Genomic DNA, 27,104 nt, shown 5'->3' on the forward strand with positions numbered 1-27,104 from the left:
TTTTGAACCAGACTGCAAGAGTTGATCCTCTTAAATGTAGAATTGACAATCATATAGACCCTTCTCCATATCTTGGTTACTCAGTTGAAAATGAAATAAAAATCTCCAATTTGTCAGAAGAAATTAAGAGGGGAAGGTGTGTTAATTTTACCAAAAAGCTAGTTAAAGAAATTCAAAATAGATTGCCAGAAAATATAGAAATTCTCCGCAATATATCGTTACTAGTGTGACCAAAGCTTTCAAAACACTTAAACAGTCTGTCACAGATTTAGCATTACCTTTAGGATTTGAATCTAGTGTTGATAAAATAGAAAATCATTGGAGAAATATGTTTCCAAAAGTGGATAAATAAGTCTTCCATAATTGAATTTTGGCAAGAGATTAATAGATATAAAGACACCGCAGGAGAAAACCCTTGTTCAGAATTTGTTTCTTTGGCATTTTCTATGTTAACTTTGCTCCGTTTGAATGCTGAAGTATAGGGAGTTTTCAGTCAAGTCAGTATAGTTAAAAACAAACTGAGGAACAGGATGAAAACAAAAACATTGTCGGCTATTTTGAATATCAAGTTTGGATTACATTGTGTGCAGAAGTGTTGTTATTCATATGAAGTTCTTCACCTTGTGGGAACAACTGCATCGTATACATCATAGTCCACACTTGTGGAGTAACGGTCAGCGCGTCTGGCTGCGAAACCAGGTGGCTCAGGTTCGAATCCCGGTCGGGGCAAGTTACCTGGTTGAGGTTTTTCCCTCAACCCAATACGAGCAAATGCTGGGTAACTTTCGGTGCTGGACCCCGAACTCATTTCACCGGCATTATCACCTTCATCTCATTCAGATGCTAAATAACCTAGATGTTGATACAGCGTCGTAAAATAACCCAATAAAATAAAATAAAAAAAAAATATATATATATATATACATACATCATCAGAGAATGATCCTAGTACTTCTGAAAGTATGTTGGAAATGAGGGACGAGGAAGATGGCAGCATTGATGATGATGATGATGATGTGTATTTCTATTAGGTGAGTTATAATTAACAATTGTCTATTTCTCTAATTCCTTCTCTCTCAGCATATTATTATGATACAATACTGTACACTTTTTAAATGTGTTTGTACCTGACATTCTTAGGCCTATCACTATTAGCAATTTAAACTTAGCCACTTTTTTCCACTAGGTGTTGGCAACATTTCTCCTTTTGGCAAGGCATATGGCTTTGAGAAGGGTAGGTTTCCGCGTATTCAGACTTTCATATAGTGTAAGTTACTTCTATTTCCATTATATTACGCTTTAGTTGCAACTACCATCAGTCTGTATAGGCCAGTTTCTATCTGATGCTTTTCCAATTCATTGCAGGCTAAAGCAAGGAGATGCATTATCATCTTTACTTTTTAACTTCGCTCTACTAGAATATGCCATTAGGAAAGTTCAGGATAAAAGACAAGGTTTGGAATTGAATGGATTACATCACCTTCTTGTCTATGCGTGAATATGTTAGGAGAAAATCCACAACGATTAGGGAAAACACAGAAATTTTACTTGAAGCAAGTAAAGCGATAGGTTTGGAAGTAAATCCCAAAAAGACAAACTATATAATTACGTCTCGTGACCAGAATATTGTACGAAATGGAAACATAAAAATTAGAGATTTATCTTTCGAAGAGGGGAGAAGTTCAAATATCTTGGAGCAACAGTAACAGATATAAATGACATACAGGAGGAAATTAAATGTAGAATAAATATGAGAAATGCCTGTTATTATTCAGTTGAGAAGCTTTTGTCATATAGTCTGCGTCAAAAATCTGAAAGTTAGAATTTATAAAACATATTACCGGTTGCTCTGTATGGTTGTGAAACTTGGACTCTCACTTTGAGAGAGGAACAGAGATTAAGGGTGTTTGAGAATAAGGTTCTTAAGAAAATATTTGGGGCTAAGAGAGATGAAGTTACAGGAGAATGGAGAAAGTTACACAACGCAGAACTGCACGCATTGTATTCTTCACCTGACATAATTAGGAACATTAAATCCAGACAGCACATATGGGTGAATCCAGAAATGCGTATAGAGTGTTAATTGAGAGACCGGAGGGAAAAAGACCTTTGGGAAGGCCGAGACGTAGATGGGAAGATAATATTACAATGGATTTGATGGAGGTGGGATATGATTATGAGACTGGATTAATCTTGCACAGGATAGGGACCGATGGCGGGCTTATGTGAGGGCGGCAATGAACCTACAGGTTCCTTAAAAGCCATTTATAAGTAAGTTGTAAGTATAGATGGCTGTAAATCTCAAGACACCTTGATGACCGTAAATTATCTGTCACTGCCCCATTCCATACCCACAGTCTACCGGTACTATATACAGTCACGAAGCTTGAGTTTTGAGAGTGCTAGAAACAATAGACTGTGACGGTACTATTTTGCATTGCCTGCAATGAGGCGATATTAGCGATCCTAGTGGTGAGCAACTACCTAATGTTTGCATATTTACTACGTATTGAGCTTCGCAACTGTATATACTAGACTGTGCCATACTGGTGTTTATTCGTATGCGCATGGTCACTGCCTTCGTGATCGTGAATATTCCTTGGTTTCACTGTGGCTGCGATTGTCAAAAATGTCATTCATGTTTGTGTCATTATACAGCAAGTGCATGTGACATTTTTGTTATGATTATGGCCATGAGACAAAAATGGGCCAGAAGTGAAACGTAAAGATAAATAATCCTAATAAACTATTCGATTATTTCTTCCTAATTGCAGAAACAAGATGGAACAACCTAAAGTGATGTTTCATCCTATTATAAGTTCCATCCAGAAGATAGCTTTGTATGAAACGAAAGCTGTAAGTTATATTTCGTTGTATTATTCAGTATAATAGTGAATATTTTTCGAAAAAACGTGAGATGATTTGCTATATATTCTTATTTTATTCTAACCAATTTTATTTTCAGAATTTCTGTTAGTATCCATTCACATTCATCACTGTAATGAGGTTAGGTTTGTTTGTTTTTCTGTAGGTAAATGGGCATATCGACGAATCCTAAACATTTATTTTGACATTTTAGTTAAAATTTTGGTAAACGTGTTCAGTACGTGATGGTGACATATATGACTTTTTGCATTTCTATATCTTAATATTCAACATAAATTAATCCTTCCTATTACTACTCACTAATATATTTGTCGCCGTACTTACTGTACACACGTTACATATCATTTGTGGGCCGTAAAGTTATATTATCCATCATATTCAATAATAATTGGCTTCAGAAACAATGCTTATAATATCGGTATCCTATTTCGAATTAAGACGTCATGATCGAAACAGAAAAGTCACTAAGTTAAGTGGATTTTTATCTGTCAGTCGTTTCAGGAATCTACCACTTAGTGTTCTTTTCCTCAGGGTTGCTATTGGAGAATTATGCGTGGGTACCTGTCTTCTGTAATATTTTTTAAATATGCTGTATCCAATTCAATATTTTTCAAATTTTTAATTGGTGTAGACTAATTTATGTATTTTCGGTTAGTCTATTTTGTGATCTGTTAAGGTAGGCCTATATCCCTCTGTTTTCCCGAAGAATTTAAGGTGAATGTTACTTATGTCCCGCCCACTATAGGAACTGCACTTGAACTGCCAACATAGAAAACAAAAAGCACACTCAATCGCTTTCACCTTCATCTTGACGGGATAATAAAAGCCTAAACTAAACTAACCTAACCTAAGTGCGTCGGTGTCTATTCCAAAATCGAAGTCAACACTCAGTGGGCGGTGGATACTCTACATTGACCGAAGGGGATTCTGATGTAGCTAATTTGTTTTTATCTTGTTTTTGAATGTGTCAAACTTCACTTTCATTTACATTAAGCTTGGAACTGCCATTGTGTCGTAGGCACTTAATCTGGCTCTTTGTTTTACTTGATTGGGTCTCTAAATATTTTTTAATAAGTCTACGTTGTTAAGGAATTGTATAATTTTTATTTTGATATTTTTTCGTCTACCAATGACAAATTGTATTCCAAATAACTAAACGTAGGCTTATTAATTTGTTCCAGAATTTTATTTTCAATCATAATCTTACGTCGTAGGCCTACAAATTATTGGCCTAAAATGCCTTCATTTTGGATTTATTGTAAGATATTTTCATTCCATAATATGTTAGAATTTTGTTTTAAGTATGTGGGCCTACTTCTATTTGCAGGTTTTCCTCTGAATAATGTATAATTATTTGGTCATCAGCATACAGTGATGCGTATTTAAAGATGTATGATTTTAAATTGTAATTCTTTGATTGTATATATTTTATTCTGTTCTGTGACGATTTCGTTCATACATATATATATATATATATATATATATATATATGCAGAGCTATAATTTTATCCAGACTCACTTTCAGTGGTGCCATGGCTACAGTCATACATTATTTGCCTGCCAACACTCCAGTTCCTGCTCTGTTGGTGAAGCGATGCAACACAGACACATTTTTGTTGCCCACAGGGAGAAGTACTCAGAATAAAACGTCACAACATCATAGGCTATGTTCTATGATCGCAGATGCACTTCGTTCCAAAAATCTAGAAGTTCACGAGGAAGTTAATTGTATTGCTGATAGTGGGAACAGTCGTAGAATTGATATCATAGCTATAAATAGAAATAAACAGACAGCCGAAATAATTGATCTTACGATCAGATTTGAAATCTCAGCCACTCAACCATCTGAAGTGAGCAAAGAGAAAAAGAAAATCTACAAGCCCACGATTCAGTACCTATCATGAACAACAAACATTTTTCGAACACTGATATCATATTGTATGGTTTATCTCCAACAGCTTTTCTATAAAACTTTTTTTTTGTAAAATTAAAATTTAAGACGTTACATATTAGCAATATTCCATACTTATTGTTTATTCTGTATATTGAATAGAGTACCAGCTGCCTACTGTGGGGATAGAGGACATCCTTCTTTGACTTCTCTATTTAGCCTATTTGTTTTCTGCATGCTCTTCCTCTTTTGAAACCATTTTGGCATTCAGGAGTGAATTATTCCATGAATATTTTTAATGTACAATTTAATAGCAGACTGTATATTTTGTGGTAGGAGTTTGATAAATTCATACCATGGTAGTTTCCAGAATATGTCTTGATCCCATTTTTATCGACTGGGGGTAAGAATACTTCCTCTTCATTTCGTAGGGATTTCTGTTGAATATAGGCCAATTGTTGACAAAGTGAAGTAAGTTAATCTGGTGTGAATTTTATTCCTCTCTAGCATATCTGTTCGGAGTTTAGTCCGTTCCCTTCTGGAAATTTACCATTTTAATTATTTTCCCATTACTAAATTTCAGTTCATTTATAAAACTTGTTTCTTCTACATTATATGAAAAAAAAAAATTGACTTGATTATAATTTTTATCATCTCAGTATTCATCATAATACGAGTAATTTAGAAAATGTTTCTTTTGGGCAACATTGTACATTAAAGGATTCTCTTGCTTGTACGTCTTCATGTGAATCAAGATTTTTAAGAATACTCCCACGTCCACATGCCTTAACAAAGGTGAACTATCAACTAACCAGTACAGGGGTAATGTGTGGTTAGTACGATGAGCCACTGGCTACTTTTTGAAACTGGATTTCGGTATTCACTGTAGCTTCCCAAATTCCTCATGATGCTGGATGGTCCCACACACTGACCGAAATTTTATGAAAAAATTTCTTTCCTTATGAGGACTCGAACCAACACTCATTCTGTATCGCTACTCTAAGCCATGACACTTAAGACCTGGGGCACCCTAACTTGTTTTTTTTCTTGTAAGATCAGAAACTACAAGGATGATCAGTCGCGGATCATTTGTTATACTAAAGATAATTCCTGTAATTTAAAATAAATTTATATAGGCTGTATAATAATTTTGAGCAAATATTTTGCTAATATCATGTATTTAATTTTACTTCTGATAGTCCACACCTGTGGAGTAATGATCAGCGCGTCTGGCCGCGAAACCAGGTGGCCCGGGTTCGAATCCCAGTCGGGGCAAGTTACCTGGTTGAGGTTTTTTCAGGGGTTTTCCCTCAACCCAATATGAGCAAATGCTGGGTAACTTTCAGTGCTGGACCCCGGACTCATTTCACCGGAATTATCACCTTCATTTCATTTAGATGCTAAATAACCTGAGACGTTGATACAGTGTCGTAAAGTAACCCAATAAAATAAATAAATAAAAAAAAACTTCTGATAGGCCTACTAGCTAAATTTGCAAATTTTGGTAGAATGGTGCATGCATATTGCATAATTGTCTAATTAGAAATGTGGAATTAGCTTTTTGAAGATATTGATATCTGGTTTATGTTCAGTGGTGCTGAGGAACAAGCTATCTTGATGTTCGTCACTCAAACTCTATCTCAGTTTTGAATTTTTCATTTTTCAAAATGTTTGTTCACTTATATATTATGTCTAAGAAAAGATAGTGATCATATGCTGGGCTTGGTTCTTTAAAGCTGGATACTTTTCATCTCATATTAATTTATAGAATATTACCAGATCTTCAGGATCAGAGCCACTTTTCACTGCATCATCGCACTTCAAATCTAGCAGTTCTAATGGCAGTTGTGGTGCACTATTAACATCACAGGCAAATAGAGACGAAAAGAAAGAAATTTCAGAACCCATATTCATACAATTTACAAATCTTTTAATAAATTGTTCTTCTATACCTTCAATAACTCCCATAAAAGAATCACTTCTGAAAGATGTTTCAGAACATTGGATTTGTAGGTCACTGCTGTAAGAAAGTGTCCCAAATTAAAAAAAAAAGTCTCTTGAATAATCTTAATATTAACTGACAGTTTTTCACTGCACTGTATGCAACATAGATTAGTTTACCATTGGCTTGTAATACATTGTTCAAATCATTAATGTGTTTTGTTAAATGAACAAGAATTGCTAAGCAGGATAACCAATCAGGTTCACTTAATGCCCACTGGCGACCATTTTCTTTAAGGAATTTGAGAATTTAACTCCTGTAGAGCAAAAAACCTTGCTGATATGTATCCGCATCTCTGCCATCTTACTTCTGCATCCAGATTTCTCTGTCAAGACATGCTGAAAGAGCCTTAGTCAAGAAATAAAACTCAAAAGTCATTAGGAATTTAGAATACAATTTTCAATTTTTACAAGAATAGAGGTGACCCACATAAAAAGGCATGGCAGACCGGATGTGGCCCATGGGCCATATTTTGGGCAGCCCTGCTTTAGACTATGTGGCTATAGCAATGCTGTTGAGCATCTTTTAAGTTAATATTGAAATTAAAATGAATAGTAACAACAGTATGAGTGAAGACAACTTGCTGCTATCTCTGTGGTTTGAGAAGTAATTCACAGATGGTTTAACACAGATTTCTGACTCAAAAATTACCTGACATGCAACAAAAATCTGGAGTATCTTGAACAAGAAATACGCCCATTATGATTACTGGTACCTAACCTAACCTAATGTCTTAATTCACTTCTGATAGGAGTTGTCTGTCACTTTTTGTTTTTACAGAGATTTTATCTAATTGGTTCCAATAACACTCAGACAAGGTTCCGTGTTTTGAAGATAGATCGCATGGAACCATATGAGTTATCAGTTACAGATGACAAAGTGGAATATTCTCAAGAAGAAATTCGAGATCTGGTCACCATGATTGATGTGGGCAATCGTACTCGTGCAGGTCAACGATCATCAAATAGTGGGGTAACCAAAGTAGTGTCAGCATTTGGAATTGTTGGTAAGTACCCTACACTAATACGTATTTCGTCACATACTTATTCCAGAGTACTTAGAGTACGTATTGTAGATCATGCATTTTTTGGTAAAGCCTAATTCAACTTTGAATTAAGTAAGTAATATCATTTACATACATAACTGTATAAATTTTGCGTCTTACATTTTCAATTTTCTCTGTTGCAAGTAAGTTAATTAATTTAATTCTTTGTTAGTATCTTCTGTGTTGTTCTTGTTCACTTAATTTGCGTCAACTTAATTAATTTGATGCAATTCAGAGAAACATCAACACAGTAAGATGGCTGAAATATTTTCATAACTAGATATTCAAAGTTTTCATTATTGACGAAAAGGGATATGAATAGAGTTAGTATGAAACTTGATAATTTCATCTTTTGTGGTGATAGAGAGAGATGGAATGTAAAGATCTCATTCACGAAATATTTATATATTGCGAAATATTTGCTTTTACTTCAGTTTTTTTTATTTGTGAAATGGGACAAATTTTTTCGCGATTTTTTCCACTCAATGTTTATGCCTATTTCAAACTCTTTTACCACTCAAATATGCATATTGAAAATTGCAATCATTGTTATACTGACGGAAATGAAATAATATGAAACCTCTTTGGAGAAAATCTCGTGAATAGAAACCGTCATATTCGGTCTCTTGTCAAATGTGCAAAATTATCCAGTAGTAATGAAGTAGATGTCGTCCATTGAGTCCTGCGAGGAATGTTTGAGGACATTGCTTCACTCAATTTCATGTGTATTTTCATCTTCATAAACAACATAGTCTAAGATTAGGCATTGTCTGCTTACTCGGATATTCTCACATAAATGAACAACAATATTACCAAAGAAACATTGAAACTACTTTAAATGAGTATACCAGAGAAGACTTAGGTAGTGAAATACTATAATGATTCATTTGTTATGGTTACCATTGGTTATTAATGGAAAAAAATTCGCTCTGGGCTGGGGATCGACCCTGTGACCCCTAGTTCTACACATTGGGTGCTCTAACCACTGAGCTATGCCGAGGCTCAATCCATAGCACCAAATCGAAAAAAGTTTTGATACTCTAAACAATATTGCACATTCTTTCAAACAAACTTATGCTCAATATTATTGCGCAACCTTAAATTTCGTGCAGTAATATTGATTGTCAAAGGGCTGCTTTAGAAAGTGAATTTCTGCAGACTATTTTTCCTTTCCTGTTATCTTTTAGGTCCGATATTCACTTTCACAGATAAGGCCAGGCACTATCAGTACTTTATACAATTTTAATATGGTATCTTTCCTGGTTTTATCCCCCACCTTCTAACTCTTATGTTCCTAAACAAAAGTTGTATAGTTCCAGTGAAGCTCTGAACAATGAGCTAGCATCAGCCTCTGGTTGATGAAATGTATTTGAGTTTTCTTATAAGATTGATCATTAACACTACATCCGCTGCATTTTTTTTTTTTACTAATTATTCATTTTATACTTCCAAACAAATAAAAACACTTTAAATCAATATAAGGATAGTAAAAAACAAACTGTTACTCCTTCTTCTTATAACACTCATGATAGTGAAGTTGGAACCATCTGTTGTTGATCAAGTTATTTAAAAAAACAAGAGAGAACTGTATTTTCAAATAAAAAGGTGAAGGTAAAGTCATTGCTGTTACATGCCATGAAGGTCCACAAAGAGGCAAGATGTTAAGGCTCCTACCTGTACAGATAATCGGTATTAATGGCTACATATAGGGCTGGGGATGGAGCGGTTCGGTTTGGAGCAGTTACTGTGATGTCATTACTCAGTGGAACCGAGTACAGTACCGAGTACAAATTTGTGGCGGCAGATTTAAAATTTAGATAGAGTCGATTTTAGAACGTACTTTGAAAGTGAAAACTAAGTGTGTTTTAAAAGAGTTGTAGTAAAGCGCTTTTGCTTTGCCGATTGACGATAAAAAAGTGCTTCTCTTCATTGGAAAATGGCGGTTGCAAATTTCATTTGCGTGATTACAACTATTTGCGGAGTTATTTTGTATGAAAGGCCTATTTAACTCTCAGTGTTGTTATGTATGACAGACGAAATAAAATTGATAAAACAATTTATAATACTAACAGCTAATAAATTAACATGTGAAGCAAACGTTAAACACTGCAGCTAAGTAAAAAAGAAGATAGAAAGAAACAGGCTCCATGAAGCGCTGCCTAAAACACTTAAAAATAACACACAGAATTATTTACTATTATGGAAAGTGGATAAAATAGTCAATAAAACTTGGAATCTTAAACTGAAGAACATAATGCTTATTTATTTTATAACATTACTAGCCTTCAATACAACCATGTTCTCTTTGGTGAACAGTAATATTATTGATAAACTAAAGTAATTAGGTAACATAATTCGTAGAAATAAATACAAATAAAATGATGATTGATGAGGTAACACAAATCCAATAAACACATATAGAAGAAAAACATAATGCACTTCTTTTTTTTTAACATATTTTAATATTAACCAACACTCTAATATGATGATGATGATAATAATAATAATAATAATAATAATAATAATAATAATAACAATACAGTACAGTAATATGTTCAGATTCAGTGTTCATTAGGCCCACTTGACAGGTCATATAATAGAATGAACTCCTCTTCAATATTAGAGGCCTTTCAGCCCGCTTTGGAGATAAGGAAATAATTTGTCCTGCAGCAGAAAATATTTAAATACAACAGTACCTACGTTGTTGGCTGCTACAATTAAGTAAAACACGAGAACTCTGTTTGAACTGACCGGTAACGGCTACGGTTAACCGAGTAACTTTGGTGCTCAGCTGTCAAGCACATAAACCGATAGAACCGAGTAACTCAACGGATCTACTCGCTCCGTCCCCAGCTCTAGCTTCATAGCCACTGTCTTTACCCCTAAGGAAATACCCCTGAATCTCATTTCTGTTTTCAGATAAGCTATGTAAAATAAAAGAAGTACTACAGTCTCAGTTACACAGACATTTGTCTACCTATTGTTTGTGTACACAAGATTTTTAGCAAAACTATCCCATTACAAGCCCCCAGAAAGTCCTTAGAGTGGTGGGATGTTAAGTCCCCAATTTCACGAAACAATTAGCACTGAGTAGCAGTAAGGATGTTACTCCTGCATTATGTTGGACGTTCTTAATTAAAATATCAATTAAAGCTTTTGTCTATGCTAATGAAAAACGCTTTGAAACTTCCCGAATTCACGTATGTACTATGATTATCTAGAAGTTAGGTACAATTCTTTTTCCTCTTCCTGATCAGTTTCAGCATCATTCTTTCTTCACTGGATGTGATGTTATAGCCACGGCACACCACATAAAAAACTTTGCTGCATTGATGCTATGAAGTAGTATGACAAAATGTGTGGACTGTCTGTTATTTAAAAAAGATGCGAAATTAAGCACTAATTTTAGCATGTACGATTTGAATATCTTGTTCGTGGAATGTATTTTCACAAAATTTGTATGATCTTCTTGAGTGTGTAATTGAGAATGTGACTTTTCTTCAAAAGTGAGTTTAGTGGCATGCAATTTTGTGTTTTGCATTTTTGTGTGATTTTTTTTATGGGATTTTTAGATTTTTGTATCATTGTGTGACCATTGATGGGTTATACTCACATAGAATTGAGAAATGGAATCATGTGATACTTCATTTTTTAAATGCTATGTCTGGATATAGCTTAAACTAGTCATTGTTTTCTTGCATAAAAACTTCTAGTATTGTAATATGTGAAATGAGGAATTGTTTGCTTGGTTGAATTTTACATTATGAGTGGAATATTACCTTTCAGTTCTGAAAACCAAATGACATGCTTTGTGATGTTACAGTTGACCTGTCAGCAAGTGTGCTATCTTTTGTTTTTTTATGTAACTGTGTACTAAATAATTACGAAAATATTAAATTATGATGTCTACATCTTAGAACGAATGTTTCAAAATGTTTTTGTTGTTGTTGTTAACTAATGCTGAGTTCTTGGCAGTAAAGTGATAACTCTCTTGCCTAGTATTTCTCACATACAGTGTAGAAAAAAATATAACTGTTTTAATAGACACCATATTTTTATATTATGGGACCTACACATAACTCCCAAACTGCTTGAAGGATCAAAACTGTTGTTGGTTTGTGAATCCATATGTCCTAGCCTGGAGGATTGTCGGACAAACTCCATCGACCATATCCCCTCTTCACCACTTAGCGGATGCTTATGCTTGGCCAAAATGGTAAAAATAAATCTTTTTGTTTTTTGCTTCATAATTACCTTATACATTTGTTGGGCTATTCCATCTCAAATCGACCGAAATATAGAGAAAATTGACCTTGCAATTTTTAAATACAATGAAACTTTTTCTGTCCATAGACAACTATGATACAATGCTTTGTGCAAAGTTTGAGGCATCAGAACTTCATAGTGTTTAAATTAAAAATATTTTAATTTATCGTATTTTCATAAAATTAGCAACTTTAAACTGTTGTGGCTCCGAAACCCTTTCACCCAGTGATCAAAATCATGGTTTATTTTGATGCTGAAAAATTAAAGTTTATATTGACATGTAAACAGTTTTTCTTACTTTTTATGGAAATGGAGAAATTAAGATTTTTCTTCATTAAGACACGAAAAAAATATTTTAAAAATATATGGTTAGATTCCATATTGAAAGTATAAATAAACACGTATTTTTTACTGGTGCAACGTTAATAAGAAAGTATTGAAAAATCAAATAAAGAAAATAAATAGTACGCGTGTGAGCTAACCAGCTGACTGTGAGGTGGGAGCTAGCCTAGGCAAGCAAGGCCAGGAGACATAAACACGTGATGTTTCGTCTAGTAGCGCATAGCTGGACTAGCTTTATCACAGGTTTTCATAAACACAGGAGTAAAATGACGCCCAGCGCTCGCTTATCTTCATCTCTTGGCCAGTCTGTGCGGTACTGCGCCGTTCAAGTCTAGGCATGTGAAAATAATTTATTTAATACCCTCGAAACTTATTGCCGTGACACTAAGCAAACAATGCCGAATCCCTCTTAATAATGCAAGGTTTTTTCTCAATATTTTTTTACATTTTTACAAATGGGCAAAAAGCCTAAAACTAGTAAAATCAGATTATCTGTCTCTCTGTAAATAAGGATTACTACTTATCATAACCTACCAAATGTCAGCTTCAAAATGAGCTCTCGTTCAATGTTCTGCAGTAAATGGTTCCAGAGTTCTGAGCCCTGAAAGAGGCTTGTTTTTTCTAAAATACGCTGAATTTGTCGCTCAACAATACGAAAACCGTTTGATTTTCGATAGTATATTTTTGAAAATGCACTCTCCTCAGCACCTTGTATAAATAGGGAAAAAAATTAGAGTATAAAAAAATGCGAGGTTTTTTACTGATCGATTTCATATGGAATAGCCCTGTTAAACATTGTCCTATATCTAGTCCCTGCCTACTACTACTTTTAAAGGTCTGGCGACCAATTTTAAAATGCTACACGCAACTCTTTTAAACCCATCACACTCACTAAAAATGAAGTTTTCTCAAAACTACGTTTTTAATCAGTAATAAAGTTCCTAATGGTTTCCATTTGCTCCGATTTACATGAAATTTTGCAAGAATATACAGCATACTTCAATACACAAAACTGTGCATGGAATCAGCTCTTCACTGAAAACTTTTCATGGTATGAATTTTTAACTTTTAAAAATTAAAGAAAATTATCAAGCAAAAATTATGACTTGTAAGAAAATTATTTCATGAACCAATTCTCAAATTTAAAAATACATACGCCATTTTATTTATCACGAAATGTAAGTCCTTCACAGACAATTTTTAAAAGCAAAAACAATTCTGAAGCCGTCAGGGATATTTTGAATTTATGCATAATTTAATATCATTAATCTCAATTTTAACAACTGCGTCTGCTTAACTTGAAATCAACATTAGCCCTTTTCAGTAAGCAATGTGTGAGTAGTGCAGTTCGAAAATTAAGAGGGACATTTTCAGGAGAAATAAAATCAATTATAAGAATTGTATACAAATCATAATAATCAGTTACAGTTTACATAATAATCTTGTACAGATATACTTGAAGAGATTTTCTGGAGCAACTGTCTATTGTAAATTCGAGATAATAAACGGACAGTTCATGGAATTAAAATAACTTAAATTTATTTCGCGGTCAGAAAATAACTATTGATATGGCTTTCCTGTTATTGCAAAGGAATAATTCCATGCTATATTTTGCTTCAATTAAAACACTTCACCACTTCTAATCTATGCTTGGTTATTCGTGCAATAGCTTATGTGCTTCAGATTGAATGTCCTCTAAAAGTAATTTCAGATTAAGTACTTTTCTGTGTATAGTTAATGTTCTATTGTACACTTTATTAACTAGTTCTTTTTCATGAAATGGAAGCTCGTAATTTGCAGTTCTTAGTTTTTGATTCACGTAGAATTTCCACTACTCTGATCTTAAGATAAATTAAATATTTTATTGAAAATAAATTTGTATATAGCCTACATTTGAAACACACATTCCTGTAAACTTTGAAGGAAATTAAATGTAACACAAAATTAATACAAGACACTAAAGGCCCCTTCAGACGAAGCCACTTAGTAGTGCCACTAGTGGCTCGTTAGTGGCGCAGTGAATGTGCATTAGTGGCACTGCAAACGAGTGTTAGTTGTGCTGCAACGTGCATTTGAATCCCTGCTTTGTACAAGAAGATATTTCAGTCTTCTAGTGAACATGGACATAGAAAGAGATATACTTTTGGCAAATTTGCTCATATGGAGAAAGAATAGACGTAAAAATAGAATAAAAGTCTAGGTTCATCCATTGGTTTTCGAAAGACTGAATTGAAGACTATATTGTGACGGCAGGCCGAATAATCTCGGCGCTTCGGGGAACTTCGTGCGCGGCCGGCAGAGCGAGCTCCGTGGAGCGCTGAGGGCGCGGCGCAGAGGAAACGCTGGTCCCTACGGTGTGGCACGACGTAAGGGGAACGACAGCACGCTGTTCCGCGCTGAGAGGGGGAAGTAATGCGCCTGCGACTGAGGGGAGAAATCCAGAGAAGCCCAGAAAGGTGCCATATTCTCGGCATCTGTAAAAATCGTACTTTCTGGAAACTATGGTTTAGTTATAAATAAGAGAACAGTGAGCAGTGAGTTGTTGCAGCCCTCAGTTTTTGGTCAGCCAGTCAGTGTAGCAGTGAAGCCAGCTTCGAGACCGGAGTTCGACTTGTGGAGTGTGTCCGCAGCTGTGTGAGTGCAGTGGACCGCAGTTGGGGGACCTGAATTCGAAGTTCAATGGACTGTCTCTGAAGGTCTGGGGTTCGAGATACTGTGAACCCAAGTGACTGAGCTAGAAGAATTAGCCAAGGCAAACGAACTGTGAACTGAGAACTGACAGTTCTGTGTTGTAAATAGTGCTTTGTGAACATTAGTTAAGATTAGCAGTACATTGTTGTTCTCAATAATCCAAGTAAATTGTCATTGTGTCTGTGGAGTGCAATAACGAATACTGTGTTGCTGCGTGGAGTGGAAATCCCATTGTTGACGGGAGTGTTTACATTCAATTATAGAAAGTGATTATTGTTCTTTTGAATAAAAGTTAGTCTTGTTTTGTATAAAAGTTACAATATTTTCATACTTTGATGATTTACATCAGGACGATAAAAAGTTTTTTCGTATTTTCGCATGCCTAAGAAGACTTTTCAAGAGCTTCTAGATGGAATTGACAATGAAATTCGAAAAAAAAGACACTATGGCATAATAGGCTATATACTGTCGTGGCAGTGTAAGGAATTAGTGGCCCAACAGTTGTCCATTAGCAGTGCTATAGACGTGCCACTCTCGCGCCTCTAAAATAGTGGCATTGCTGTGGTGCTATGTGAAACCTACAACTTAATTCTTGGTATTATGATTGGAAGCACCACTTTTAGTGGCCGCCACCTGCGGCAAAGCCAACCACTCAGAGTGTCTGCAGTGTCACTATTCTGTGACTGTGCCTGAAGTCCTCCATTTAAATCCATTATTCACAAACGACAGCATTTCAGCAGCACTTTTAAAAGTGGCCGCGTCTGAAAGGGCTCTTAAGTATCAAATTTGAAAAATATTTGACATTGTGTGGAACTGTTTAAAAGAACACAATAATTATTTGTATTTCATGAAATCTAATATTGTAAAAATAGTTTTAAATTTAAATCAATTCAAATTCCTTAGTGAACAACCAATATAATAGCCACTTAAAAAACAAAGAACCTCAGTTTTACACTGTTACGACATCTGCTTAACATAGACACTAGAACTTCTTTTTGTCCTAAATAGAAGTCAACGAATCATATGCCATTCATTTTCATTTGATTCTGTTTTCATTTATCTTTTTTACATAATAAATTTAAATACGAATTTTATATTTTTATATGATACGTTTTTCGTAATTAATACCAGTTTTCTAGACAGTACATCTATTCCTTATTACAATAGATACAGCTTTGTATCTCGCACTTTTGATCGTTCGTGAATTTTTATTTTTCTATGACAACAGACAAGAATTTATAAGGTGGAGGACAAACATGCCACCTGCTTTTGTTATGATTTAATGCATATTACCTTTTCTTTGTTTCCATCTCACTCAGGGGGTAAGAAAGTGAATGACGATGAAGCAGCAATGGATGATGTAGACACAGATAATGTTGCTGCTTCTCGGACCAAAGTTTCCCTTTGGCGTTCAATTTGGAAACGCAACACATTCCCCCGACTAGTACCAGCATTTGGCTTGCTCGGTAAGGCTCTTTCCTCCTGGTCAAACAAAGGTGGATTCATATGACATTTTTTCCTTTCAAATTTGTAGGACACTTATGCAGCAGTCTCATGTGCAGATTTCTTTGTTGATGATATTTCAAAGGGTTTGTATAAAGTGATACAAATTAAATTAAACACATTTTACTTCAAAGTACGGAGCCTCATACTGAGCTAATTTTACTACCTTTATATAAACATTGTATTTGAAGGATTTGAATTAAAAATCTGTTTCATCTGAACTGGTAGGCCTATATTTTTGCAGATATAAAATAAAGATGTTGCCGTATGGAAAATATTGTGCAACTTGTGTCATTATATCTGTTTTGTTTTTCAATTGTATGGAATAATTATTCAGTAATCAGGACACTTAAAATCACTGAAGTTTTGTTCAATAGTTTATTGATGGATTCTGAAGATAAAATCCAACATTCGGTTTTTCAATTGGAACTTACTTGTGAGGAATATGGGGTGGAAATTTCAGTTGATAAGACTATAAAATAATTGGTTTCATAGGAAAAATTATTTTGGTAGTACAGACCCAGAAACAAAATCAGAGCCACCTGAATTTTCCAAGTCCAATAATTATAACATACTGCGCAATATGTTATATCTGGAACTTGAATTTAGATTAAAAACAATTGAAATGATTTTGTGATACTAAATTTTCCAATAAAATTACTGATTTCTAATGAAAAATATTCATTTTTATAAACTGAATTTATCGCATTAGTTATTATAGAGTACAAAGTATATTGTAGTTATTGATATTTCGTTTCTTTTTTAGTATTAGCTAGCAAGGTTGAATCTATTCTAATTGCTTAAAAATGAATGACAAATATGATTAAAATTTAAAGTAACTTGGATCTCATCTTTCATAAAGCCAAGTGTAGACTTTCTCTGAATATACACACAATCTCTTTCTTTTGCGCAGAGGATAAAGTTTTGATCTGAAAAACATTCGCGTCTTAATAAATACGAAACAGAACTGAAAATCAGTTGCTGACAAATCGGAAGAAAGTGGAAGGCAGAATTATGTCATGTCATTGAAAATTCAAATCAATTAAATTATTGTGAAATTTGGTATATTATACAGTACTTATTTTATAATAATATTTTAGTCTGAATTAGAAATGTTGTTAAATGTATATCTGTTTTGTATTGTTTATCTGTTTAATGTAACTGCATTTTGCTGTTTTGTACTGTTTTTTGTTACGTCGCCACTTTCACTTGTGCTCTGAACTGTATGTGGTGAAGTGTACAGTCACAAGCAAATATTAGTAGTATACCTTAGAAGCATACGGAAACAACATCATATAATCTTGTCAATTGACATTCTTTCAGTTTATCTACAATGTGACAGCAATAATGAATGCAAGAATAACCTAGCCTAAAAGCTTTGATTTATTGTATTTCGAAATTAAACAATTGCTTATAAGGATTGTGGCTCAAAACTCCATTCTTTTTTAATGAAATGGTGTTTCAGTTTTAGCAGAGCTTCAGTTATTTCTAAAGTGTCCTGACTTCTAAATAAATATATGTACCGGTATTGTAGGTATAATTTAATGTTGTAGTACAGCGTGATTACAAAAGACTACCCCAATTTTGAAAGGCTATATTTCGGCAACATAACAACTTAGAACACCACTGGACATATCATTGTGTAGGTGACGTTCTGAACTGTCATTTGGTTGAATGTACAACAGATTCAGCAGATGTTTGCTCCCAGTCCAAGAAAGTCAACTCAATGAGCTAGACAGGAACTGAAATTCCTCAACCAACGGTGTGGAAAGCATTGCAAAAGCGATTGCTTTTCAAACCATACAGGTTACAGCTGGTACAACATCTTACCGAAAATGATAAAGAACAGAGAATTGATTTTTGTGAGTTTGTTTTCAATCAGATAGCGGCACACAATTTTTTTCTGTGGGGTTATATGAAAGATCAAGTGTTTGTTCCAACATTTCTGGCTAACATTGACGAACTAAAAATGCGAATGTCTGCAGCCATCCAAACAGTAATACTAGACATGCTACAAAGAATGTGGGCTGAGTTTGATTACCGAGTTAATATAGTTCGGGTTTCTCATGGCTGTCACATCAAACATTTGTGAAGTGAAAATCAAACTTTTGTGAAGTTATGATAATCAGAATTAAACTTTACAATATAATTAGTGATGGGAATGGTGAACCCAGATTGTAAGTTTTCCAGTAATATAAATATAGCCTTTCAAATTTGGAGTATTCTTTTGTAATCACGCTGTATAACTAATTTTTTATTTTATAGTTAAAAGAAATAAATAGGCTTTTTATACTGTCTTTAAAATATAAACCACATGAATATAGTCAAATTGTAGAACTGTTAGCCATTACCTACTTAGATATCTTTTATATTAGTTGGTGTAGTTAGGTGAATTTTTGTTTGTCAGATCGATTTTGAAACTATCATTACTTATTCAATATATTGTGGCTAAATTATATAAGATTTCTACTTTTACTCCCATCATAAATGCTGTTCCTAAAAATCGTTTGCGTGTTTGTAATAAAAGAGCATACGGAAAGGAAAGGTATACATAATGTTTATATCAGATATGCGATATAAGATTCTACAAAGAGAGATTAGAAATTGTAGCTTAGTTTGCTAATTTGTATTGGAAGAAATTTCTGCAAATTTTGTCCTTGTGGATCCACCTTTTGTTGCTAACAGATTTCAAATTGCTGGTGGAGGATGCTTAATAAAAGAAATGTTTGAGTGAAATCAGAAATAATTTTCATGTCAGCACTTGTCTTCACACCAATCCAGCACTGTAAACTGAAATTCATTGTATCTGGTTTCAAATAATTTAAAAACATTTTAGAAATTGTTAATAGATTCATCACAGTTACGATCTACAGTTTCAGTATTCATTAACGCAAATATTTTGTCACCTGTCACATAATGAAATTATATTCTTTACTTTAATACTGTATTTTGTTCAACTTATAAAATAATTCATACTAAAATGAATTTACTAAAAGACTAGATGATTAATAAGATCACTAGAGTCCAGATTATATGCAAAAACAAATACTGAACTATGTACCTTTTACACTCTTTTATAAAATGCATATTCCAGTTTTAGACATAAAGACAACACATTTTACACACATCCGTAGTCTTATTTTTTTTGTTCCAGAACATACACATGAGAGAGATGTTTCTATGGAAGCTTTATCCTCCTTTAAATCAATTATCTACCGTGTTCCTAAGATATCTTGACGAAATAGTTAGAAGTGCTGTTAAAGAAATTATAATGTTATCAGACGACACCTCAAATTCTTTGTTATATTCATCTAGAAATGTTCGTGGACTGGGTATACTGTGTGCAGAATGGGAAGCCAGTATACTGCATTTTAATACCTGCAATCGTCTTCAGCCTCTTCATGGGGGGAAATTCTGAGAACTAGTTCTTTCCAAGTTTGGTGTCAACTGCCGAGTGCACAAAAGTTAATTCATAGATGTTCAGCAAAAAACCTCTTTCACCATCTGAATATGTCAGTACAGGAAAAGCGAACTGCTACAGAATAACATACATCATAGAGTTGGAGCTACCTTGCAGTCTTATTCCTGGGAGATCCTTTAATACAACCCATTATAGACATACTGACTGCAACAGGACAAAAGCTATTTGTCACATATTGGGATTCTGCAGTTGACAGCTAAATATGAAAATCATGGGAACTATAATAAAATTATTAAAGAGAACAGAAAATATCTACAGGGTGTCCGGGAAAGACCTGACGAAAAAGAAGTAATTGTATGTCTGAAACTATTACAGTTATTATCTCAATGTTTTCACAATTAGAAAGAGAAACTCAATAAGTTTTGTTATCTAGCAACATGTTACATGCGTGCGCGTACCATTACGATAGGAGAAAACAAGAAAAAGCTCGTTCTGCGCAGGGTATATAGTCAGCTTTGCTCTCAGAGCTGGGAATGCAAGTTGTGCGTGTACCAAGTGAACAGCCGAGCAATATTTACCACAGTAGAAAAAGCAGAATGTGTTTTGTGACTGGCTGAGTTTAAGTCAGTCATGCATGTACAACGTCGTTTCTAAACGGACAAGAGCTCACAATAACAGGTAACACATACCTGGATATGCTGCGAAATTACGCTGTCCCACAACTACCACCAGAAACCGTGTTTCAACAGGACGGAGTCCCCACATTATGCTAACCATGTGCGCACTTTCCTCGATGACACGTTACCTGAACGTTGAATTGGAAGAAGCCACCATGGTCGCCGGACGTAACCCCACTGGATTTCTTTCTGTGGGGTTTGTGAAGGACATGAGTTTCTTGGCCGAATCTATGAAGCAATAGGACTAGTCACACCGGAAATGCGTTCGTGTGTGTGGCAAGAGATTGAGTATCGCCTGGACATAATACTGTCCATAAATGGTACTCATATTAAGGTATATTAAAACTTATTGTGTTTCTCTTTGTAACTGTGAAAACATCACGACAATAAATGCAATAGTTTCAGAGATATAGTTATTTATTTTTCGTCAGATCTTTCCCAGACACCCTGTATTTAGATTCACATTCGCACCTCGATTTACTAGCTACTTCTGAGCAACGACCATAACAAGGAGGAGCAAAGGGAGTTATGATCGTTGGCAAAGAGTATATTCTTTCGATGTTTCTGCCAACTGCAGGCAAATTACTTGAAAAGACGTCAAAGCAGATAATTTCGAAATATCAGGCATACAAGTTACGAAAAGGAGGATATTTCTTAATTTTTTAAAAATCCGCCCAGACCGCGACAAAGGCCTGAAAAGGAGGACATGTCCTGACAAAAGAGGACGTCTGATCACCCTATTTTTGCATATGTTTCAACATGTATTTTGCATATAAATCCGAGCTCTAGTCAGTATAAAATGAGTATCGTAACGAAAAATTTGTTTGTATTTAGTCTTAGCTTCAAATAAATAACATTTCCTTGTTCTGTATGTTTTCAGATTTGCAATATATGGGTATTTAGTTCATGGGTCAAGTTGCAATACTCAGCTGTGACTCAATGCATTTTTGTTTCATGTTTGAAATGTGTTTCTTACAGAATATGTCGCTGTGCACTTACCATAAGATCACACATGGCAACTTGCATGGACTTAAATTCTTTGTAAGAGAAGTTTTGCATGAGTTTTGTGTTAACGAAGTGCATTTGCATTGCTTGAGGGATTTCCGGACTTATAACTATAATATTATAATTATCGTTTTCAACAATTTGAGTTTTTCTGGAATTGGTTGAGAATTAAGTTTGGGAAGTTGTTTACTGCCTAACTTCTTTTGCATGATTTAAATTTCACTTCCATGGAACATTCTCGAGGGAGGGTGTAACTTGGCAGTTCCGGTACATATTGCTAAAGTGCCAATGTCATGATATGACAATCTTCATTTGAATTTATGCAATGTTTCATGCCTCTTGTACGCATCTGTAGCTTCGTCTGTGGTCAGATATGTGGAATTAATTGAGACCTGATGGAAATATTCTTATGCACAGAATTGCTTCATACAATGCAAAGTAGGATCTGTCAAAGACTTTCATACGGTAACTTCCAATATATATATAAATATATATATATATATACACACACACACACACACACACACACACACACACACACACACACACACACACACACACACATTTATAGGGATAGAAAGTGCATTTCTTTTATAGTGATATAAAAAAAGTTAAAATTTAATTTTTCGGTAATTTTACCATTGATTTTATGAAAACAAAATCCAATAAGATCGATTTAAATGGGGAAGAAAGCAATGGTGCCTTCCATGAAAAGAAGCTGGTATTACTCTTCTTCCATTCCACCTGAACTTCTGTTGTGTTCTGTGATATTTCTCAAGAATCAGACATCCCAATGTGGACTTTTTTTCATTGAACAACAGCTAAACTAATTTCAAAGCAATTAAGTAGTTTTAAAAAGGTGCTGCTATATTTAAAAACTCGTACCTGGTATGTGTCCTTTTTCACCTTTTTTTTTGTCCTGATCTTTGTGCTGTCTTATTGTCAACAGCAATAGAATAAATCCAATCTAAATCTCTTTTTATTTAAATTCAGTTAGATTTTAAATTTAAATTTAGTATAGTATTTAAATCCAGTTAGCTATGTATCGTAGGAGCATAGAATTTCGATGCCAGATGGTTAATAAGACATTTGAAGATATTATTCGAAAACAACATAATTAAATTATTGCTTCATCTAAAGAAATGGCATGAGATTAGTGAGAGTAGCAATGTGCCCATATTAAGTTTTTTTTATATCCCTCTAGATTTCTCAAAATGTTAGACATATTTTTCTACTTGGTATGATATATTATGTACAGTACTATAAAGTCATACCTCATTTTCAAAATAGACATTTTAAAATCACAATGGACAATTTTCAGTGTCTATACTTTAACTGTTTTTTTTATATTTATAATTTTGAAATTATTGTAGATGATAAAGTATTATACATTAAAAAAAGATATTTAAAGAAAAAAATGAAAATCAGAATCCTACTTTGTCCAGAACTTTCTACTTATTGGAAGCATCTCTGTTTGCATAGAATTGTGTGGTTGGCCTCATTTATGTAGCATTTTGGGCATACGTTTCTGTGTATTATTAAAGCATAAGAGGTTGCAAAAACCTGGGTCTGGTTCATGTAACTATTTTTTGGATAATGTCTATTTGTTCGTGCTATTTTGACAATATATTCTTTTAATACTTCATTAACTTTTGAGAATTCTTTTTTCTGAGATAACAGTCGATTAACACTAAGTTTTATATAATGCATTTTATATGTGGAAAGAATTGGGACTGCTAAGTAGTCAGTATGGTTTTTATTTCATTATTGTGAATTGTAGATTTAGGTTTTCATGTAACAATGTCATATTGCAGTTGTAATATCAATAGAATATTTATTAGATTATCTTTATGTAATTGTTTCTATGCTCATCAGCAAAAAATCTTTTTTCTATATCAATTTGTGGATTAAATATCAACATGTTGCATCGCCCTTGGTAGCGCAGTTGGAATAGTGCTGGCCTTCTATGCTCGAGGTTGCGGGTTCGATCCCGGCCGAGGTCGATGGCATTTAAGTGTGTTATATGCGACTTTCTCATGTCAGTATATTTACTGGCATGTAAAAGAACTCCTGGGGGACAAAAATTCCAGCACACCGGCGATGCTGATATAACCTCTGGAGTTGCGAGAGTCATTAAACAAACCATAATTGAAATAATTCAACATGTTGCTTGGCTGACACCTTGTGGTTAAATCTTTCCACTCCCACAATAAAGATACACTTACCTCACAAGTACCATAAATAACTATTGTTGAAGGCTAATTAAGTTTATGGATGTCAGAGTTTTACTTTTTTATCTTCAGAAATGATTATTTTCCTGCTATACATTTATTTTATCATTCCGCCATGTGGTAGTAGAAGTTCATAGTTCAGTGAGAACGAATACATAAAGCCTAAACAAAAATGTGAAGGCACGCCATAGCTTGTATTGCTGTTGTTGACATTAAATACAAATATAAATAAGGCTTAAACTTCATCATAAGTACGGTACCTTTCTTGTATCTATAATGACTATATAATTGATATAATATTCAGTAATTTTAAATTCAAAGGTACAGTCAGAGGAAAAAATTGACATTACAAATTATAGAACTTTAATATTACAGTACTGGTAGTGTATTGGTATGCTGTAATTTTTAATAATGAACGTGAGGATTAATTAGTACGAATAAGTACATCTGGATTCGTTTGTGAATCAAAATTTCTTAACATAGGTGTCAAGATGAGGCATTCAGGTTGTTAGATTCAATTTGGCGTCTTTTATAATACATCGCATTGATAACACTTATTTTCAGTTGGGTTACATATACGAAGTAATAGAACGAAACTGTTTAGTATACTAAAACATCCATTTTGTCTTTTAAATTACTTTTTATATAGGCACGTGAAAATAAGGTTCTTGCATCATAACATTTTGTAAATGGAAAGTATGAACTTACTTATAATGCAGTGTTTCAGGTTAATAGTACACTGACGATGCCATGAATAATAAAACTGTATTCCAATGGCTAATACAAATCTAATATAATCTAATCTACCGGTGCGATACTTTGGAGTCCACTGTAGTATTTTGAAAGACAAATTGAAAGAAGCCATAAGGTTTAGAAGACATAGAAAATTGTCTAATAGCATTGTCTTATTTCATAACAGCATTTGTCCTCAGTGCGCAAAAATCACACAAGGTACACTGACTGAGCTTGGGTGGGAAGTGTTACCACATCTTCCCCCATATAGCTGGAATGTGCGACTTAAACTGTTTGAAACACTGAAGAAAAGCTCAGACGGCAAAACATTTTCAGTGAATGACCTGGTGATGAAAGAAGTGCAGATAGGGCTGTACAACCAACCAAAGATGTTCTTTAAAAAAGTATTAAAGAAGCTACCTGGTTGCTGGCGAAAGTGTTCCTGAACTCGGAAACTATTTTGAAAAGTAATCAGGGTTTGAATTTTTAATGTGTTACGTACTGCTTACAAATAAATTCCAGATCAAATTTGAACCTCACATGGGCAGTAAAAGTCAGTTGAGACATTTCAGATTTCCTTGTTTTTGCATTCAAATCACAATTGCAGATATTCTCCTCAGCATCTGTTCATGATACCCACACCATTCAAATTTCAGAAGACAATCATCATCATCATCATCATCATCATCATCATCATCTGTCACAAATTAGCCCTGTGTAGGCCTGTTTCGGCCTCATCTAACAGTCTTTTAAAGGGTATTCCTAACCGTCAATGTCCTCTGGGTTGATATTGCATCATCATTTTGGGGATTTCAGAAGACAATAATGTATTTATTTAGATATCGGTAGCTATTAATTCATAGATGACAAATATAATCCATAGGGTTTGTGAAGTTCCTGGAAGGTTACTATATAATCCTCGTTACAAAGAGAAGACGTGTGGCATTTATCGGTTATCACACGATCTACAAGATTGAGGACACGAGCATGATCTACATTCCAAATGACGGCATTCGAGTGAGCCATCCTGATGAGCAGCGCTATGTTAAGATGTTCCAGAGTATTGATCTGTCAAGCAACTTCTATTTCAGGTATGTGACTATTCTAAACATACATTGGAAATTGTGTGTTAGTGATCTAGCAAGTATGGAATTGATAGTGAGCTGGATAATCGACATTTATGGAGAAGCAACCATACTTAAATTATATTTTCAAATTGACGATTGTACTTTTTCCAGCTCAATAGTTTTGAAAATATTATCACTGATTCCCTACTGGTTATCTGTTGCTTTTCCAATTCACTGCGGGCTAAAGCAGGGAGATGCACTATCACCTTTACTTTTTAACTTCGCTTTAGAATATGCCATTAGGAAAGTTCAGGATAACAGGCAGGGTTTGGAATTGAACGGGTTACATCAGCTTCTTGTCTATGCGGATGACGTGAATATGTTAGGAGAAAATCCACAAACGATTAGGAAAAACACAGAAATTTTACTTGAAGCAAGTAAAGCGATCGGTTTGGAAGTAAATCCCGAAAAGACAAAGTATATGATTATGTCTCGTGACCAGAATATTGTACGAAATGGAAATATAAAAATTGGAGATTTATCCTTCGAAGGGGTGGAAAAATTCAAATATCAGCAACAGTAACAAATATAAATGACACTCGGGAGGAAATTAAACGCAGAATAAATTTGGGAAATGCGTGTTATTATTCATTTGAGAAGCTTTTATCATCTAGTCTGCTGTCAAAAAATCTGAAAGTTAGAATTTATAAAACAGTTATATTACCGATTGTTCTGTATGGTTGTGAAACTTGGACTCTCACTCTGAGAGAGGAACATAGGTTAAGGATGTTTGAGAATAAGGTGCTTAGGAAAATATTTGGGGCTAAACAGGATGAAGTTACAGGAGAATGGAGAAAGTTACACAATGCAGAACTGCACGCATTGTATTGTTCAGCTGACTTAATTAGGAACATTAAATCCAGACGTTTGAGATGGGCAGGGCATGTAGCATGTATGGGCGAATCCAGAAATGCATATAGAGTGTTAGTTGGGAGACCAGAGGGAAAAAGACCTTTGGGGAGGCCGAGACGTAGATGGGAGGATAATATTAAAATGGATTTGAGGGAGGTGGGATATGATGATAGAGACTGGATTAATCTTGCACAGGATAGGGACTGATGGCGGGCTTATGTGAGGGCGGCAATGAACCTTCAGGTTCCTTAAAAGCCATTTGTAAGTAAGTAAGGTTCCCCAATATCTCAAATGTTCAGTGCTTCAAATTATTGTCTCTTAACTATCATTATTCTATTAACTGTCGTTTGCCATATACACAATTAAATTTTATTTTCGTGAAAATTCTACCAATTTCGTTTCTTCTGGATCGTGTGCCATTATGGTACAGTTT

The 27,104-nt window shown here is 34.4% G+C and overlaps 1 protein-coding gene across 3 annotated transcripts in view; it reads left to right on the plus strand.

Annotated features, from left to right (window-relative positions):
- The first annotated feature begins 2,592 nt into the window (after window positions 1-2,592).
- Window positions 2,593-27,104, plus strand: part of FIG4 (polyphosphoinositide phosphatase FIG4) — a 47,405-nt gene continuing 22,893 nt past the window's right edge. For 2 of the 3 annotated variants that reach the window (XM_069819011.1, XM_069819012.1), the window contains exons 1-4: window positions 2,593-2,856; window positions 7,560-7,785; window positions 16,443-16,589; window positions 25,576-25,783. In XM_069819011.1, coding sequence (XP_069675112.1) covers window positions 2,782-2,856; window positions 7,560-7,785; window positions 16,443-16,589; window positions 25,576-25,783 — 656 coding nt within the window. In that variant the 5' untranslated portion in view covers window positions 2,593-2,781. The remainder of the gene's footprint in view (window positions 2,857-7,559; window positions 7,786-16,442; window positions 16,590-25,575; window positions 25,784-27,104) is intronic. The other variant, XM_069819013.1, reaches the window with a different exon arrangement.

The sequence above is a fragment of the Periplaneta americana genome, chromosome 2 (genome assembly GCF_040183065.1).
Source record: "Periplaneta americana isolate PAMFEO1 chromosome 2, P.americana_PAMFEO1_priV1, whole genome shotgun sequence".
Taxonomy (NCBI): Eukaryota; Metazoa; Arthropoda; class Insecta; order Blattodea; family Blattidae; genus Periplaneta; species Periplaneta americana.